The sequence below is a fragment of the Eucyclogobius newberryi genome, unplaced genomic scaffold (genome assembly GCF_026437365.1).
Source record: "Eucyclogobius newberryi isolate DKJ021-1_F unplaced genomic scaffold, fEucNew1.0.hap1 SCAF_22, whole genome shotgun sequence".
Classification (NCBI taxonomy): domain Eukaryota; kingdom Metazoa; phylum Chordata; class Actinopteri; order Gobiiformes; family Gobiidae; genus Eucyclogobius; species Eucyclogobius newberryi.
This window is the reverse complement of record NW_027315857.1, coordinates 23,019,811-23,040,405: the sequence shown is the minus strand read 5'-3', so window position 1 is coordinate 23,040,405 and position 20,595 is coordinate 23,019,811. Positions and strand designations below refer to the sequence as shown.

Here is a 20,595-nt window from a genome sequence, read left to right as displayed (position 1 = left end):
AGGTTTCTGCTCGTCCAGAATATGGCATTAAACGTGAATTTCTTCAATCAAATCTAAATTGAAGTTGGTTATTATTTGTTCAAAAATAGCTCAAATACATACTGACTTTAGCAGGGTCGCCTCTCCAGAGATCTGACTTGTGGCGTCACCTGCTTATGTATGATGTATACGTTTAATGCCACACTGCGGAACATTACAGGAAAAGTTACTCCTGAAACGTTACATTGAACCTTTAATGTGCTATTTATTCTCTGTTAACAATTCAAAATAAAAGAGACTTTGTTTGGAGCAGGTTTAGTGACACGTCAAGTCAAGTTTGAGGCCTGGTTTAGTCCTGTTTAAGACCTGTTTAAGACCTGTTACCTGTTTCAGACCTGGTTTGGACCTGGTTTCAGATCTGGTTTTAGACAGAGGCTGAGATGACTTTGACATCAGAAATGCTGGCGGAGGAAGTGAAAAAGAAAATCTACCACAACAACGAGACCACAAAAGATCTTCAGACTCTCTTTGTGCAGAGACAAGGCCTGGTTTAGACCTAGTTTAGTCCTGGTGTAGACCTGGTTTAGATCTGGTTTAGTCCTGGTTTAGACCTAGTTTAGTCCTGGTGTAGACCTGGTTTAGACCTGGTTCGGTCCTGGTTTAGTCCTGGTGTAGACCTGGTTTAGACCTGGTTCGGTCCTGGTTTAGTCCTGGTTTAGTCCTGGTTTAGACCTGGTTTTGACATGGTTTAGACCTGGTTTAGTCTTGGTTTAGTCCTTGTTTAGTCCTGGTTTAGACCTGGTTTAGACCTGGTTTAGACCTGGTTTAGTCTTGGTTTAGTCCTAGTTTAGTCCTGGTTTAGACCTGGTTTAGACCTGGTTTAGACCTGGTTTAGTCTTGGTTTAGTCCTAGTTTAGTCCTGGTTTAGACCTGGTTTTGACATGGTTTAGTCCTGGTTAAGTCCTGGTTTAGTCCTGGTTTAGTCCTGGTTTAGTCCTGGTTTAGTCCTGGTTTAGTCCAGACAAAGACCTTCAGTTCCGCAGTTTGAATGAAGCCGTTTTAGCTCAATATCGTGTTTCACTATGAAACAAATTATAAAGTAATAAATTCTCAGCAGCAGAAAAAGCACAAAACGCCTCCTTTAGACCAAGTGTCAGAGGAAACTCCTGTGTGTTTCATAAAGTGTGTTCTCTCTGTCGCTTCTGCTTCTGTCGCTCCTGCTTCTGTCGCTCCTCCTTCTGTCGCTCCTGCTTCTGTCGCTCCTCGTTCTGTCGCTCCTCCTTCTGTCGCTCCTGCTTCTGTCGCTTCTGCTTCTGTCGCTCCTGCTTCTGTCCCTCCTGCTTCTGTCGCTCCTCCTTCTGTCGCTCCTGCTTCTGTCGCTCCTGCTTCTGTCGCTCCTCCTTCTGTTGCTCCTGCTTCTGTTGCTCCTGCTCCTGCTCCAGCCTCGGTGAAGGTGACTCCGGACTCCACACAGTTCGTCCTGTACGACAGAGCCTCCTTCAGCTGTGAGGACTTGGGACCCGGAGACTGGAGCGTGTGGAGGTTCGGCAAGAGGTCTGTGAAAACACTCTTGAACACACTTGGAGAGGAGAACTTCTGACCTGATCTGACCGTTTCATGAAGCGCTTTAGAGCTTCAGCTTGACCAGGACAAAGACCACGTTGTGACATGAAGAAAGTGATGTTGTTTTGTGCTGAAAATGGCTGTCAAAAGGTCAAAATACAACAAAATAAAGTGACTGACCGAATCAAAAGAGTCCAAAGAACCGAAGACGACTTCAGCGCTAATAAAAACATTAATAAATAAGTTTTAATCATTGACAAAGCTAAACTGACCAAGTTCAATCATTATTTACAAGGTTAGGTTAGTTTATTTTTAGTTATTTAAACATGTTTTTTAGTAAATTATTAATAACTTAAAGGAATAATAGAGGATTTTCTGAGTCTCATTTCCTCGTGGCGTGGACAGCAGAGTAGTTCTCCCACATGTCAATCATTCCCTGCGTGCTGCTGCACACCTGCAGGCTCGTTCCCAGGACAGCAGCACGTTTCCATGGCTACACGTGCGTGGTTGTTATGTCCGTGTGTGTTTAGAGAGTTCCTTCAGTTACAGCACAAAATGACCACAGAAAAAGACTGTGTTCAAGCTCAGAAGAGACGGAAAGATAATGCGATCCATCGAGCTCATAAACAAACACACGTGTAGCACGAGGCTGTTCCGTGCTTCTGCACGAGGCTGTTCCGTGCTTCTGCACGAGGCTGTTCCGTGCTTCTGCACGAGGCTGTTCCGTGCTTCTGCACAAGGGCGAGTGTGCGGGGAAAGGGACTAACAGTCGCTTGAGTTTTCAAATCGGTGAAAAATTCTCTATTATTCCTTTAACAGTTGTACGTTGATATAGTTGTATGATTTCCCACCAGTTTACCTCAAATCTTCCTCATTTGTTGACTCTTCTCCTCTGGTTCTCCTCCTCTGGTCCTTCTCCTCTGGTTCTCCTCCTCTGGTCCTTCTCCTCTGGTTCTCCTCCTCTGGTCCTTCTCCTCTGGTTCTCCTCCTCTGGTTCTTCTCCTCTGGTTCTCCTCCTCTGGTTCTCCTCCTCTGGTCCTTCTCCTCTGGTTCTCCTCCTCTGGTGGTTCTTCTCCTCTGGTGGTTCTTCTCCTCTGGATCTGCTCCTCTGGTTCTGCTCCTCTGGTTCTGCTCCTCTGGTTCTTCTCCTCTGGTTCTTCTCCTCTGGTTCTCCTCCTCTGGTTCTCCTCCTCTGGTTCTCTTCCTCTGGTCCTTCTCCTCTGGTCCTTCTCCTCTGGTTCTCCTCCTCTGGTGGTTCTTCTCCTCTGGTGGTTCTTCTCCTCTGGTGGTTCTTCTCCTCTGGATCTGCTCCTCTGGTCCTGCTCCTCTGGTTCTGCTCCTCTGGTTCTGCTCCTCTGGATCTGCTCCTCTGGTCCTGCTCCTCTGGTTCTGCTCCTCTGGTTCTGCTCCTCTGGTTCTGCTCCTCTGGTCCTGCTCCTCTGGTTCTGCTCCTCTGGTTCTGCTCCTCTGGTTCTACTCCTCTGGTTCTGCTCCTCTGAATCTGCTCCTCTGGTTCTGCTCCTCTGGTTCTACTCATCTGGTTCTTCTCCTCTGGTTCTTCTCTTCAGTGGAGACTTGTCTGAGTGTGGCTCTGGATGGGGGACCAACAGCACGACCTCGGTCTGCGAGCTGAAGACCCTCCAGACCTTCGACTCTGGACTTTACTGGTGCGAGTCCAAGTACTTGGGAAGCAGTGACACCATCAACATCACAGTGACCGGTGAGTCCTGATTTACACCTGGTTTCATTCTTTTTTTAGACCTAGTTTCCTGAAGCTGCATTAGAAGCGTTGGAGTACTTCATGTTTGTCTGTAGCAGGATCAGATCATTGTCACGTTGCCATGGTAACTTCTGCAGGCGACTGGATTGTGGGGCATTTGAGGATCCTTGTTTTCAGCATGTTTAGCTTCCAGCAGTTTTAGTTTGTTCTGCGTTTTTTTTTTTTTTGGCAACAGCGATAACTCTGCCCCTTAAATCTGCTTTAGCTGCATCCCAGAGAATGGCTGGAGAAACTTCACGTCCTTTGTCATCACTTTTACACATTGAGGGTCATTGAGAAGATGAGCAGGACATCTTCAATTGTGTTTTTGTTGTTGAGGCTTATCTTTGATGAACATAAAAAAGTATTTCTACTCAAGTATATGTCTTATGTGGGCTGGAGAAATGTGTATATCGACGGACAATAAGATTCATCTCTCTCCACATTTTGTTTGACCCTAAAAACCCTATTTATACTTATGTTTTGAGATAATTTATATATTTGGTGGTCCTGGTGCAGTTTGTTCCTGGTTTAGTTCTGGTTAAGTCCGGCCTAAGTCCTAGTTTTGTCCTCAGGGTTTTCCGTGATCCTGGAGACTCCGGTTCATGTGCAGGAGGGGCAGGACGTGGTCCTGAGCTGCAGATTCAAACCCGGGTCCCAGGACCTGAACGTGGTGTTTTACAGAGACGAGCTCCTCCTGAAGTCCGGCCCTGATCCTCAGGCCACGGTCAGGTTCAGTGAAGACCACCAGGGGGCGTATACCTGCGAGCACGACGGCCAGAGGTCTCCTCCAGTGCACATGTATCTGCAAGGTGAGTCCAGCCCGGGACTACAGCAGGACTACAGCAGGACTACAGCAGGACTACACCAGGATTAAACCAGGACTACAACAGGACTGAACCAGGACTGAACAAGGACTACAGCAGGACTACAGCAGGACTACACCAGGACTACAGCAGGACTACAGCAGGACTACAGCAGGACTAAACCAGGACTACAGCAGGAATACAGCAGGACTACAGCAGGACTACACCAGGACTACAGCAGGACTACAGCAGGACTACAGCAGGACTACACCAAGACTACACCAGGACTACAGCAGGACTAAACCAGGACTACAGCAGGACTGAACCAGGACTGAACCAGGACTGAACAAGGACTACACCAGGACTACAGCAGGACTACACCAAGACTACACCAGGACTACAGCAGGACTACACCAGGACTAAACCAGGACTACAGCAGGACTACAGCAGGACTACACCAGGACTACAGCAGGACTACACCAGGACTACAGCAGGACTACAGCAGGACTAAACCAGGACTACAGCAGGACTACAGCAGGACTACAGCAGGACTACACCAGGACTACAGCAGGACTACACCAGGACTACACCAGGACTACAGCAGGACTACAGCAGGACTAAACCAGGACTACAGCAGGACTACAGCAGGACTACACCAGGACTACAGCAGGACTACAGCAGGACTACAGCAGGACTAAATCAGGACTACAGCAGGACTACAGCAGGAATACAGCAGGACTACACCAGGACTACAGCAGGACTACACCAGGACTACACCAAGACTACAGCAGGACTACAGCAGGACTACAGCAGGACTACACCAGGACTACAGCAGGACTACACCAGGACTACACCAGGACTAAACCAGGACTAAACCAGGACTACAGCAGGACTACAGCAGGACTACAGCAGGACTACAGCAGGACTACACCAAGACTACACCAGGACTACAGCAGGACTACACCAGGACTACAGCAGGACTACAGCAGGACTACACCAGGACTACAGCAGGACTACACCAGGACTACACCAGGACTACACCAGGACTACACCAGGACTAAACCAGGACTACAGCAGGACTACAGCAGGACTACAGCAGGACTACAGCAGGACTACACCAGGACTACAGCAGGACTACAGCAGGACTACAGCAGGACTAAACCAGGACTACAGCAGGAATACAGCAGGACTACAGCAGGACTACACCAGGACTACAGCAGGACTACAGCAGGACTACAGCAGGACTACACCAGGACTACACCAAGACTACACCAGGACTACAGCAGGACTAAACCAGGACTACAGCAGGACTGAACCAGGACTGAACCAGGACTGAACAAGGACTACACCAGGACTACAGCAGGACTACACCAAGACTACACCAGGACTACAGCAGGACTACACCAGGACTAAACTAGGACTACAGCAGGACTACAGCAGGACTACACCAGGACTACAGCAGGACTACACCAGGACTACAGCAGGACTACAGCAGAACTACAGCAGGACTACAGCAGGACTACACCAGGACTACAGCAGGACTACAGCAGGACTACAGCAGGACTAAACCAGGACTACAGCAGGACTACAGCAGGACTACACCAAGACTACAGCAGGACTACACCAGGACTAAACCAGGACTACAACAGGACTGAACCAGGACTGAACCAGGACTGAACAAGGATTACAACAGGACTACAGCAGGACTACAGCAGGACTACAGCAGGACTACACCAGGACTAAACCAGGATTACAACAGGACTACGCCAAGACAACACATGATTAAACATAGACTAGAACAGGGCCAAACCAAGTCCACATCAGGACTAGAGTAGACTCTATTTAAGACCAAATAACTTCAAGTGCAGCTGTGGAAAGTAACAAAGTACTTTAAAGTAAAAGTATTGCATTGGAAAAAAGTGATTGAATCAAGTAGTATTTATTTTGACTTTATTAAAATAAGATTTGCCAATAGAAGTAGAGTTTGTTCTTATTTCAAGTGCAGTAGCCATTTATTTTCTGTCATGTCTTTTTATTATTTTGAGATATATATTTTATGCTTGTTTCATTGGCAATTTTGTTTTAATGCCCAAAGCCAGTCCTTCTTATTTCAAGCCTTTGTTAACTTATTTTATTTCAGATAGTAATTTTTCGTGGTGAATTTGGTGTAGTGAACGTAAATGTAGTTTATATAAATATTTTTTTGGGAATGGCAACATTTTTGAAACTGTTAAAAAATAAGGTTATTTCGTTGGTTTACACAGAGAAGACATTGAACTTAGCACCAGTTCCTCACGTATTGTCCCAGTGTCTGTCGCTATGACGCCAAACTTTAAGCACATTGACAGATTTTGGTTGAAGTTTTGAGCAGGTTGTTTTTTCCGCAGAGGATTCTTCAGCCCCGGTCCTGGTCCTGAACCCGGACTCGGAGCAGTTTTTAGAGTACAAGTCAGTGAACCTGTCCTGCCAGCCTCCAACTGAAGGCTGGACCGTGCGCCGCAGGTCCGCCCACAGGTCCACCTACAGGCCCGCCCCCTGGCCCGCCCACACCCAGACCAAGACCGGCTCCCAGTGCGGGTCGGACTGGGGGACTGAGCGGCCCGGGTGGGTCTGCGAACTCAACACCCTCAAGAGACGGGACAGCGCCACCTACTGGTGCGGCAAGAACACGAGGCGCAGCAACTCCGTCCAGCTGGAGGTCAAATGTGAGTGTTTGGTCCTGGTTTAGTCCTGGTTTAGCCCTGGTTTAGTCCTGGTTTAGTCCTGGTTTAGTCCTGGTTTAGCCCTGGTTTAGCCCTGGTTTAGTCCTGGTTTAGCCCTGGTTTAGCCCTGGTTTAGCCCTGGTTTAGCCCTGGTTTAGTCCTGGTTTAGTCCTGGTTTAGCCCTGGTCTAGTCCTGGTTTAGTCCTGGTTTAGCCCTGGTTTAGTCCTGGTTTAGCCCTGGTCTAGTCCTGGTTTAGCCCTGGTTTAGTCCTGGTTTAGTCCTGGTTTAGCCCTGGTCTAGTCCTTTTTTAGTCCTGGTTTAGCCCTGGTCTAGTCCTGGTTTAGTCTTGGTTTAGTCCTGGTTTAGTCCTGGTTTAATCCTGGTTTAGCCCTGGTCTAGTCCTGGTTTAGTCCTCTCTGTGTAACATTATTGTACAGTGCTTGTTTTAAAGCCTCTGTGTAACATTGTTGTGCAGTGCTTGAGTTAAAGCCTCTGTGTAACATTGTTGTACAGTGCTTGTTTTAAAGCCTCTCTGTGTAACATTGTTGTACAGTGCTTGTTTTAAAGCCTCTGTGTAACATTGTTGTACAGTGCTTGAGTTAAAGCCTCTCTGTGTAACATTGTTGTACAGTGCTTGTGTTAAAGCCTCTCTGTGTAACATTGTTGTGCAGTGCTTGAGTTAAAGCCTCTGTGTGTAACATTGTTGTACAGTGCTTGAGTTAAAGCCTCTGTGTAACATTGTTGTACAGTGCTTGAGTTAAAGCCTCTGTGTGTAACATTGTTGTACAGTGCTTGAGTTAAAGCCTCTGTGTAACATTGTTGTGCAGTGCTTGAGTTAAAGCCTCTGTGTAACATTCTCTCCCTCAGACAGCGGTGTGGTGCTGCAGGTGCCGGTGCGTCCGGTGTCGGTCGGACAAACGGTCAGTCTGATCTGTGAAAATCAATTGGACGTGTCCTTCTCAGCTCGTTTCTATAGAGACGGTCACTTCCTGTCGGAGCAGCCTGCGGGGAACATGACGCTCCAGCAGGTGGTGCTGTCTGATGAAGGCCAGTACGAGTGTGAGATGGGAGGAGAGCGGTCGCAGCCCAGTCGGCTCCGGGTCAGAGCAGGTCAGTCTGTGGTCAGTGGGTGTAATACCTCATTTGTCCAGCAGGTTCCATTGTAGAAAAAGCTTCAGTTTTATCGTCTGAACTCTGTTTGATCCGAGAAGCATTCTCAATCTATGGATCTGATCTGAGAACTCAGATATTTAAGTGACTCTGAGTAAGCCCCACCCACTGGGCGGAGCCTCTTGGTGGTAGCCTATCACTGAGTTTCACCTGAAACCTCCTCTTTCTGGAAGAGAAAGAGGAGTTAAGGCCATGTCTGTAAAAAACAGAAATGGAGGTTTTAGGTTCAATTCACCCGCCATATACAACAGTATTATGAAGCCATGAGCGACATCAGCCCTGGTCATTCTGATGCTGATCAGGTATAGAACTCATCAGGAGGATCTAGGATATGGTATAACTATAACTAACGTTATTATTAAAAATATATATATTGAACAAAAATCCCGGCTTTCACAGTTTTTTTTTGGGGGTTGTTAAAGTCTTTTAATAGAAATAATCATTAGGCTAATATAATAGTGATTTTCCCTGGCACTGGACACTTCTTCTGTTTCAGGCGCGTCTCCTCCTGAAACGCTCCGCTCAGTCCTCGCTCTCCTTCACCTCCGGTACATTCTTGTGTTTGCTCCATATGTGGCCTCCAGCCTGCTCTGTATCTCCATCTGCAGACAAACAGGTGCATGACACACACACACACACAGACACACAGACAGACACACAGACACACACAGACACACACACAGACACACAGACACACACACACACACACAGACACACACAGACAGACACAGACACACACACACAGACAGACACACACACAGACACACACACATACACACACATACACACACAGACACACACAGACACAGACACACAGACACACACAGACACACAGACACAGGACACACAGACACACACAGACACACACAGACACACATACACACACAGACACACATACACACACAGACACACACACAGACACACATACACACACAGACACACACACAGACACACAGACACACACACACACACACAGACACACACAGACAGACACAGACACACACACACAGACACACAGACAGACACACACACAGACACACACACATACACACACATACACACACAGACACACACAGACACAGACACACAGACACACACAGACACACAGACACAGGACACACAGACACACACAGACACACACAGACACACATACACACACAGACACACATACACACACAGACACACAGACAGACACACACACAGACACACACATACACACACATACACACACAGACACACACAGACACAGACACACAGACACACACAGACACAGGACACACAGACACACACAGACACACACAGACACACATACACACACAGACACACATACACACACAGACACACACAGACACAGAGACACACACACACAGACACACACAGACACACAGACACAGGACACACAGACACAGGACACACATACACACACACGTGTTTACATGTGTTCACATGTGTTTACAGGGGAAAGCTCCGTCGTGCTGTGGAGGCCGAGGAGGGGAAGGAGGAGGAGAGAGTTCAACCTGGAGCCTCAGTACGAGGACGTGATTCCCGACGTCACCACGGAGTACCAGTTCTGAACCCATGGTTCTGAACCCATGGTTCTGACCCCATGGTTCAGACCCCACGGTTCTGACCCCACGGTTCTGATCCCACGGTTCTGGCCCCACGGTTCAGGCCCCACGGTTCAGACCCCACGGTTCTGACCTCATGGTTCTGACTCCACGGTTCTGACCCGGTGCTCAGAGCGCGCAGACTGAACGGGTTTGGACTGGTTCATGTCGCGTTTCAGACACTTTGGTCCTTTTGGGACCAAAGCAAATTTTCAAACTTAAACATGTTTCTAAATGTACTTCCGTAACCGCGGTGACCGTCGACGAGGGCGAGCCTGAACTGAAATATACATGTACATTTGTTTCTGTAATTAATTCACATCTTTTCAGTGCCCAATAAACTGTAAATAATGTTTAAAAAGTATGAAATGCAAAATGATCTACAAAACAAACTCATCACATATATGTTCGTGTTCACACATTTATTGTACAATATAAAGGAAAAGAAAACTAGTTTAATAAAAAATCATGTGTAAATTATGCTATAGCTTTGTCCTAGTTCTGTCCTAGTTCTGTCCTGCTTCAGTCCTGGTTCTGTCCCGGTTCTGTGTCCTGCTTCTGTCCCGGTCCTGTGTCCTGCTTCTGTCCCGGTCCCGACCCGCTTCTGTCCTTGTTCTGTCCCGGTTCAGTCCCGCTTCAGTCCTGCTTCTGTCCTGCTTCTGTCCTGCTTCAGTGCTGGTTTTGTCCCAGTTCTGTGTCCTGCTTCTGTCCCGGTCCTGTGTCCTGCTTCTGTCCCGGTCCCGACCCGCTTCTGTCCTTGTTCTGTCCCGGTTCAGTCCTGCTTCTGTCCTGCTTCAGTGCTGGTTTTGTCCCAGTTCTGTGTCCTGCTTCTGTCCCGGTTCTGTGTCCTGCTTCTGTCCCGGTTCTGTGTCCTGCGTCTGTCCCGGTTCCGCCCCGCTTCTGTCCATGTTCTGTCCCGGTTCCTCTCCTCTGTGCACCCTCTTCCAGTGAACGTCCCGTACGTGCTTCAGCCTGAACGCTTTGCTGCAGAGTCCGCACTCAAACGGCTTCAGTCCCGTGTGGATCATTTCATGTTTGGTCAGATTGCTCTTGTCGTTGAACTCTTTCCCGCACTCGCCGCACTTGTACCGCTTCACCTCCGTGTGCCTCGCCGCGTGCATTTTTAAATTGTGCCTCGTCCCGAACCGCTTCCTGCACGTCCCGCAGGCAAACGGCTTCTCCGCGTCGTCCCCCTCCGCTTCCCCCGGAGCATCTTTGGGCGCGGCGTGCGTCTCCAGGTGCTTCTGCAGCACGCTGTTCACGAGGTACGACTTCCCGCAGACGTGGCAGACAAACGGGAACTCGTCCCGGTGCCGCATCTCGTGCTGCTGCCAGTGCTGCTTGATCCGGAACCGCTTCCCGCACGACGAACAGCCGAAAGGTTTCTCCCCCGTGTGGATCATCCTGTGCTTCCTGAAGTTGCTCCCGTTGTTGAAGCTCTTCTGACACAACTCGCACTGGAACACGCGCTGGTTGTTGTGGGTGTTCTTGTGCTCCTTCAGCATCTGTTTGAGCCTGAACTGTTTGGGGCAGAGGTCGCACCGATGCGGCGTCTCGTCCCCGTGAGTTCGGATGTGCTCCGTCAGCTTCACGCGGAACTTGAACGCTTTGCCGCACTGATCGCAGCCGTACGGCCGCTCGTCGCTGTGGCTCCTGGAGTGCTTCAGCAGGTCGCCTTTGCGCACAAACCTTTTGTGGCACGTCTGGCACTCGAAGTCCCGGCTGCCGTCGTGGATGACCTGGTGGGACTTCAGGGAGCCTTTGCGGCCGAACGTCTTCCCGCAGGTTTGGCAGGAGAACTTTCGGACGCCGGAGTGAATGAGCAGATGCTGCTTCAGGAGCGACGCGCGCTGGAAGCTCCGGTGACACGTGGGGCAGACGCACTCGTGCCCTTTGACCTTGAAGAAGGGGTCTGAAACAGATGAAGCCAGTGTTTAAATAGATACGTAATAGTACATAAATAAATACAAATAAAAATTAAAAAACAAATAAAAACAAATAAAAATAAATAAAAGGATAATAAAGAAAATAATTTAACTAAATGAACCAAATAAAATTAATATGAAAAACAAAAAATAATATAAAAATAAAATTAATAACAATTTTATAAAATCAATAAAATTAATAATATTTGAAAAACAACCAGAGAGTAGTAGCAGAAGTCGACCGTGACATCACACACTCTCCACTCATTGGCCCGAACCACAAACAATCGTACCTTGGTTTAGCGAGTTTATCAAGTTAATCAATGAATCGTGACTAATCTATTCATGAAATCATCAGGTCGTTATCATGCCATGTGCTGAGGTTTATGACTGGGAAAAACAAATATTGTGTTTGGACTCAAGTGACTTGACTTAAGCTTTATGTGTAAAATTTAGTAAATATGTCATATTCACAGGACTTTTGTGAGCTTAACAATGAATAAAAGAATCAAAAGAATGAATAAATGTCATGCAAGTCCTGGCTCAGAGTCAGAAATCTCACCAAGTTCAAACTTCTCGTCTTGACCAAAAACTGAAATAAAACCGTCGGTCAACTTCATCTCGTCCTCCACACTGATTCCCGAAAACCTCCTCTCAGCGAAGATGCACGAGTCTGAGGAGAAAAGGGTCAAACCAGGACTAAATAAGGACTAAACCGGGACTAGACCAGGACTAAACCAGGACTAAACCAGGACTAGACCAGGACTAGACCAGGACTAAACCAGGACTAAACTAGGACTAAACTAGGACTAAACCAGGACTAAACCAGGACTAAACAAGGATTAAACAAGGATTAAACCAGGTCTAAACCAGGACAAAACCAGGATTAAACCAGGGCTAAACTAGGACAAACCTTGAATCTGAAGTTTTTGCTCCAAACTGCAGTTTTCTGGATATTTTGAAAAGTCAAACAACGAGACGACCGTTTTTTTCAGTTCTATTTTCTTCTCAGGATCCGTACTTCCTAAAAAACAAAATCACACATTAATTTTGCGGATATAGAATGTGACATTAAAACTCTTCTCACCTTGAACCTGCAGTTTTGAGTCTAAACTGCAGTTTTCTGAAACTAATTCCACTTTAAGGTCCATGTTTTCCTCTAAACCCTGAAAGAAAAACACACAAAGCCTTATAATATTATCAAAGAAATACAAGACTAGATTTAGAATATTATTAAGATGATATATGCTGTGTTAAAGGTGATACAGCAATAAAACTACAGCTCAAAATACAAAACCGGCATCTTCATCTTGACGAGACCAAACCGCTAGCTTAATGAAGTTTAACTCACCTCTGTCGTTCTCTCGTGATATTTAGCAATTTAAATGTGCCTTTTATTGTGTATTTTAGACCACAAACTCATTTACGCCTGAGCGGTGCATTCGTCGGGAAATATTCATTGAAAAAACCTTCAAAAACGCGTTAAAAGAAGCAGAAAACGCTCGCAAATGTCGAAAAGGATCATCCGCGCGTTTATTTACTTCCGCGTAACGCAATCACGTGACTTACGTTTGGACCAATCGGGGGTAAGAAAGGAAGAACACGTGGAAAATTGTGTTTTTAAAATGCGTTTGTAAAATAAAAACGCGTTTGAGGGAAATTAGATCTAAATACATGAAAAAGTAACTGTGAATAATGAAATAAATAAAAACCGGTACACAGGAATTTGTACTAAATATTTCCGCCACTAGAGGGACTAATGAATTAACGCGTCTGAAAATATCTATAAAAAAACAGTTATGTCTTGGATCTATAAAGAATATGAAGATTTATAACAATTATGCATCTAAACTAGGACTAAAGTAAATAATAAATCAAACCGGAAGTAGGAATAAACCGTTTTTTAACCAGTGAAAAACATAAAAACTTTTCAAAACTAGTAAGAAAAAACAAAACAAATCATAACAATAATGTGTAATTCTGGACTCCCACTTATAATTTGAAATGTTAAAAAGTACAACAAAGACACATGGGTACGGCTTTAATTTATTCATTTATTACCGTTGTCGTTGTAATCCCTCATTCGTTCAGGCGTGTTCCATAGTAGAAAAAGCTTCAGTTGTAGTCATCTGGACTCAGTTAGAAAAAATAGACGTTTCGACTCTCATCCAAAAGTCATTGTCAACAAAAGAATTTAGGTCGCGAACTCCGATATTTATCCTATTCTGTGAGTCTGAGTCCAGATGACTACAACTGAAGCTTTTTCTACTATCCTATTCTGTGGTAAGACCCGCCCATTGGGCGGAGCCTTCCTGAAGTAGAAAGAGTTGTTTGTTTCAACAGAAACTCCCCCCTTGTATCTACCGAGCAAGCCTATTCAGAATTTTAATGGGCTATTAGAATCCTCTTTGTCTTTGTGAGACCCTGGCTCAACCACCCTGAGTACCTGATTAGCATCTGAATGTCCTGGTCCTGGTCCTCTACCTTTCCAGGGGTTCAGTAACCCATTATAGATTAAAGGAAGATTAAACCTTAGCCCTCCATTTCTGTTTAAAGAAGGTCTTTCTTTTTTTTTAACAAAAAAAGCTTCCTCAACTCCTCTTTCAAACCATCTTTTCTCCCTGCTTAAAACCTTCACCTCACCGTCTTCAAACGAGTGATTAGAGGCTTCAAGATGGAGATGCACGGCGCTCTGAGGTCCTGAACTTGTATTTCTTCTGTGCTGATAAAGCCTCTTGTGTAAAGGCTGTTTAGTCTCACCTATGTGTCTGGCCTGTCGGAAAAACTGCAGAGAATTTTTAGACAACACGAAGTCCCTGTTTATTTTAAACCAGGAAACACTTAAAGACAAAAACTGGTTCACCCAAAGGACAAGTTGCCGACTCAAAAACAGAGCAATGTAGTTTATTCGATCCAATGCAGTGAAGAAAGTTGTAAAGAACGTTACATAGGTGAGACGAAACAGCCTCTACACAAGAGGCTTTATCAGCACAGAAGAAATACTAGTTCAGGACCACAGAGCGCCGTGCATCTCCATCTTGAAGCCTCTAATCACTCGTTTGAAGACGGTGAGGTGAAGGTTTTAAGCAGGGAGAAAAGATGGTTTGAAAGAGGAGTTAAGGAAGCTATTTTTGTTAAAAAAGAAAGACCTTCTTTAAACAGAAATGGAGGGCTAAAATTCAATCTTCCTGTTATTTATAATGGGATACTGAACCCCTGGAGAGGTAGAGGACCAGGACCAAAATCATAAAAAAGAACAAAAGGTTTGAAACTACATTTAGCAACACAACAACAGTCCAGCGGGTTTGTCTTGAACGCAGCTTCACAAGAAAAGCTTTATCCGCTTTATTGACAACTTTAACAACAAAAGTCCACGAGATGTAGAGAATAAAAAGGTATAAAACGATCTCCTTGTAGTTTCCTCGCGGTAAAAAGGCCGGCAAAGTGTTTGGCCGCGGTTGTTTTCGGTTGAAGCCCTGAGATGTGACCGGATGGGGGTCGCCGCTGGTCACCAAGACATTTAGATGCTAATCAGGTCCTCAGGGTGGGTGAGCCAGGGTCTCACAAAGACAAAGAGGATTCTAATAGCCCATTAAAATTCTGAATAGGCTAGCTCGGTAGATACAAGGGGGGAGTTTCTGTTGAAACAAACAACTCTTTCTACTTCAGGAAGGCTCCTCCCAATGGGCAGGACTTACCACAGAACAGTATTAATAATCGGAGTTCTCGACCTAAATTCTTTTATTGACAATGACTCTTGGATGAGAGTCGAAACGTCTACTTTTTCAAACTGAGTCCAGATGACTACAACTGAAGCTTTTTCTACTATTTATTACCGTTGATAAAATAAATACATAACGTGTCACATGTCATTCAGATTCACTCACGTCAGTTTAATAAAATCTGAAAATCTCTGGTTTCATCGTTCAACATTTCAATGCGACCAATGTTTAGTGAGAAGCATTTGAGAGCGTTTGATTGGTTGAGTCTGTTTAGTGGCAGAAATCCATTTGTTCCGTCGCTCTGTTTTTGTTCTGTCTTTGTTCTGTTTTTGTTCTGTTTTTGTTCTGTTTTTGTTCTGTCTTTGTTCTGTTTTTGTTCTGTTTTTGTTCTGTTTTTGTTCTGTCTTTGTTCTGTTTTTGTTCTGTTTTTGTTCTGTTTTTGTTCTGCCCTCGTCCGCGAACCACAGTCTCTGAAGATCCATCTCATGCTTTCTCTCATCAATTCAAATAAATAAACTACGCTAGGATTTTGTCCAGGTTTAGTCCAGGTTTAGTCCTGGTTCAGACCTGGTTTAGACCTGGTTTAGTCCTGGTTCAGTCCTGGTTCAGACCTGGTTTAGTCCCAGTTTAGACCTGGTTTAGTCCTGGTTTAGACCTGGTTCAGACCTGGTTCAGACCTAGTGCAGACCTGGTTTAGTCCTGGTTTAGACCTGGTTTAGTCCTGGTTCAGTCCTGGTTCAGACCTGGTTTAGTCCCGGTTTAGACCTGGTTTAGTCCTGGTTTAGACCTGTTCAGACCTGGTTTAGACCTGGTTCAGACCTGGTTTAGACCTGGTTCAGACCTGGTTCAGACCTGGTTTAGTCCTGGTTCAGACCTGGTTCAGACCTGGTTCAGACCTGGTTCAGACCTGGTTTAGTCCTGGTTTAGACCTGGTTTAGACCTGGTTCAGACCTGGTTCAGACCTGGTTCAGACCTGGTTTAGTCCTGGTTTAGACCTCGTTCAGACCTGGTTCAGACCTGGTTCAGACCTGGTTTAGTCCTGGTTTAGACCTGGTTCAGACCTGGTTTAGTCCTGGTTCAGACCTGGTTCAGTCCTGGTTTAGTCCTGGTTTAGTCCTGGTTCAGTCCTGGTTTAGACCTGGTTCAGACCTGGTTTAGTCCTGGTTTAGACCTGGTTCAGACCTGGTTTAGTCCTGGTTCAGTCCTGGTTCAGTCCTGGTTTAGACCTGGTTTAGACCTGGTTCAGTCCTGGTTTAGACCTGGTTCAGACCTGGTTTAGTCCTGGTTTAGACCTGGTTCAGTCCTGGTTTAGTCCTGGTCTAGTCCTGGTCCCTGGTCCCTGTGGACTCCGTCCCAGTGCCGGTCCCTCTGGTGCTTCAGCCTGAAGCTCTTGTCGCAGACTCCACAGTTGAAGGACTTCAGTCCCGTGTGGATGAGTTCGTGTTTGTTCAAGTTGCTTTTATCGTGGAACTCTTTGCCGCACTCTCCGCACTCGTACCTCTTCCTCTCCGAGTGCCTCATCGCGTGCTGTTTTAGGTTCTTCTTGGCCCTGAACTGTTTCCCGCACTGCGCGCACTCGAACGCCCCCCGGAGGTCGCCCGCCGCCTCTGCGTCCCGGGGCCTCATGTGCGTCTTCAGATGCTCCTGTAACGTGCTTTTGGCCACGTACGACTTCCCGCAGAAGTCGCAGTCGAACAGGAACTCGTCCCGGTGCCGCATCTCGTGCTGCTGCCAGTGATGCTTGATCCGGAACCTCTTCCCGCACTCCGAACAGCCGAAAGGTTTCTCCCCCGTGTGGATCATGGCGTGCTTCCTCAAGTTGCTACCGTCGCTGAAGGTTTTGCGGCACACTTTGCACGCAAACAGCTTCCCTCCGCGGCGACCGTTTCCGCGCTCGCTCGGCGACCGCTCCGTCGGCTCCGCCCGCTCTTCCGACGCCTGGGCAAAGCGTTTGCGGCACGCCCGGCATCCGACGCCGCCCCGGTCGTGGGTGACGCCGTGGTTCTTCAGCGAGCTCTTCAGGTCGAACGCCGTTCCGCAGAGCCGGCAGGAGTGTTTTCCAACCACGGCGTCTGGGAAAGAGAAGTCGGTGTTCTTTTATAATAACCTTAATTATACTTAACAAAGCATGAGCAAAGGCTTAATCCATCACTGTTTATTAAGCTTGATTAAGACTTAGTAACTGTTTAACTCATACTCTAACCTCAACCTAACTCTGACCTGACTAATCAAGTCGTTAGCACGCCTTAATCATGCTTATTTAACCGTTTACTCATGCTTAGTTAAGGCTAATTAAGGTGTAGTTATTATAAAATGGTACAGAAATGTCAAATATTGTGTAGTGTTTGTTGAAACTTTTTGTTAAAGTTTCTCACAAGTTGAGAGAAATTGTGAAACACAATTTTGTTTTTACTAAATAACGATTATTATTTATTTTAGTCAACTATTAGACTTTTTAAATACAATATCAACCCAATAAAAGTGGAAATACGGCGAGAGAACTGGATTTATGGATATGTACAAATAAAAAAGTTAATTTCTAATTTAAAAAAATCTAAAAGAGTTGATTCTTTTTGACATTTTGATTTAATATTGCTGCCGTCTTTGTAATAAAAGGTGTTTCATGTGTTTTTTCTTCATCTTTCCTAAATAAAATACCTTCATCGTCCGAATCTGACTCGTGGGCGTCGTCCACGTTTCCGTTCAGCTCCACCTCCACCTCGTTGACGTCGCTCTCAGTGGCGCCCCCTTCAGGCTCCAGGTCTAAAACTGCAGTCAGACGCAGTTACAGGGTGTTTCCGGTTGTTTTAGCACACTTTTTAAAATTGATTTATTTTTACTCTATAAATTTCAATGAATTTCTCCTAAACCAGGTCTGGACCAGGTCAGGAACATGGCAATTACTTAATCAATATCCTAACTATAACAAAGTAGTTGACTTATTCATCAATAAAGTCTGAATAAGTCTTAATAAACTATTTGTTAATTATGAATCATTATGTTCATGCTTTATTGAGGCTAATTAAGGCGTAGTTATTACAAGGGGTCATAATGTGTATTGTAACTCACCGTTATTTTTCATAAATGTTGGAAATAAAACGATGATAATTGCAAAACGAGGGCGCAAGTTGTTAAAATAAAGCCGGTAGCCACAGAATAGTCATGAAACAGTAAAACATGTGATTGGGCAAACAGAGGCTGAAATGTATGAATGTGCAATAAAGCAATAAAGAGCCAATAAAACTAACATCATGATGAGAATAAAACGTTTAACTCACGTCTGCGGTTCATTTGTGAAAGTCTCGGATCCAATATTCAAAACAGCATCAACAAAAACGCCTAAAAAGAAGCAGAAAGTGTCCTGGATCAGTCCGTTTGTTTACTTCCGGATATTACGGTCACGTGATTTAGGTTTGGACCAATCATGGGAAAGAAACGACGAAAAGCCTAAAATATTTGTATTATTTATAATCTTCGTAACAGTAAAATGTGTTTAAAGGAAAATGACACATGTTTTATTAAAAATATAGATTTAAAAAAAAGTTACTCAGTACTAAACTCTTCCGCCACTAGAGGGACGCACGCGACCGTTGTATACGGGCTAAACTAAACTAAACCAAACGGACTAAAATACAAAACACATGGGTATTCCACTTATTTATTTAAAAAAATAAAAAATAAATATATATGTATATTTATATATACATATATATATTTTTTTTTTAAATTTATTTTTATATATATATATATATGTGTGTGTGTGTGTAACTCAGTAGTGGTCAAGTACAAAGTTACCCATGTTCCACAGTAAAGCATTAACTTATCTACGTTGCATTGATGAAATTAAGTGTTTTTACTGCTCAAAAATGTGTAGAAGAACATTCTTACTGGGTCGTCTCTCCACAGATCTGACATGTGACGCTACTTTCTTCATGTAGATAAATCAGTTTATTGTCATACTGTGGAACATACTATGCAAAACATTATCATTATTTATATTTTATTATTTTTTATTTATTTATTTTTTGTTTTTTTTATTTTCCATCCATCTTCTGCCGCTTTATCCGGGGCCGGGTCGCGGGGGCAGCAGTCTGAGCAGGGACTCCCAGACTTCCTTCTCCCCAGACACTTCCTCTAACTCCTCCGGGGGGATCCCGAGGCGTTCCCAGGCCAGCCGAGAGACATAGTCTCTCCAGCGTGTCCTGGGTCTTCCCCGGGGCCTCTTCCCGGTGGGACATGCCTGAAACACCTCCCGAGGGAGGCGCCCAGGAGGCATCCGGAACAGATGCCCGAGCCACCTCAGCTGGCTCCTCTCGACGTGGAGGAGCAGCGGCTCTACTCCGAGCTCCCCCCGTGTGGCCGAGCTCCTCACCTTATCTCTAAGGGAGCGCCCAGCCACACGGCGGAGGAAACTCATTTCGACCGCTTGTATCCGCGATCTTGTTCTTTCGGTCACTACCCAAAGCTCATGACCATAGGTGAGGTCAGGAACGTAGACCGACCGGTAAATAGAGAGCTTTGCCTTTCGGCTCAGCTCCTTCTTCACCACAACGGTCCGATGCAGCAACTGCATCACTGCGAGGTGCTGATTCTCATCCCAGCCGCTTCACACTCGGCTGCAAACCGTCCCAGTGCATGTTGCAGGTCCGGGTTTGATGGAGCCATCAGGACAACATCGTCTGCAAACAGCAGAAATGAGATCCTGTGGTCCCCAAACCGGACACCCTACGACCCCTGACCACACCCTCCGGCCCCTGACCACACCCTCCGGCCCCTGACTGCGCCTAGAAATTCTGTCCATAAAAATTATGAACAGAACCGGTGACAAAGGGCAGCCCTGGCGGAGTCCAACATGCACTGGGAACAGGTCTGACTTACTGCCGGCAATGCGAACACAGCTCCTGCTCCGGTCATACAGGGACCGGACAGCCCTGAGCAAAGGGCCCCGGACCCCGTACTCCCGGAGCACCCCCCAAAGGACACCCCGAGGGACACGGTCGAAAGCCTTCTCCAGATCCACAAAGCACATGTGGACTGGTTGGGCAAACTCCCATGAACCCTCGAGCACCCGATGGAGGGTATAGAGCTGGTCCAGTGTTCCACGACCGGGACGAAAACCACTCTGCTCCTCCTGAATCCGAGGTTTGACTATCGGTCGGATTCTCCTCTCCAGTACCTTGGAATAGACCTTACCCGGGAGGCTGAGGAGTGTGATCCCTCTGTAGTTGGAACACACCCTCCGGTCCCCCTTCTTGAACAGAGGGACCACCACCCCGGTCTGCCAGTCCAGAGGCACGGTCCCCGAACGCCACGCGATGTTGCAGAGACGTGTCAACCAAGACAGTCCTACAACATCCAGAT

At 46.1% G+C, this 20,595-nt stretch overlaps 1 protein-coding gene and 1 long non-coding RNA gene across 2 annotated transcripts; one reads left to right on the top strand and one right to left on the bottom strand.

The window, feature by feature from the left end:
- Positions 1-419: 419 nt before the first annotated feature.
- Positions 420-9,554, top strand: LOC140371546 (Fc receptor-like protein 4). Its single transcript, XM_072458716.1, has 8 exons — positions 420-522; positions 1,422-1,533; positions 3,111-3,262; positions 3,877-4,113; positions 6,495-6,812; positions 7,678-7,920; positions 8,477-8,596; positions 9,439-9,554. The coding sequence occupies exons 1-8, from the start codon at positions 420-422 to the stop codon at positions 9,552-9,554; spliced, it is 1,401 nt and encodes a 466-aa protein (XP_072314817.1).
- Positions 9,555-12,099: 2,545 nt separating this feature from the next.
- On the bottom strand, positions 12,100-12,539 carry LOC140372021 (uncharacterized). The gene is made up of 2 exons (XR_011928511.1): positions 12,426-12,539; positions 12,100-12,185 (listed from the first exon to the last, which is right to left on the bottom strand). It is a non-coding gene; the product is annotated as an uncharacterized lncRNA (long non-coding RNA).
- Between the last annotated feature and the right edge of the window lie 8,056 nt (positions 12,540-20,595).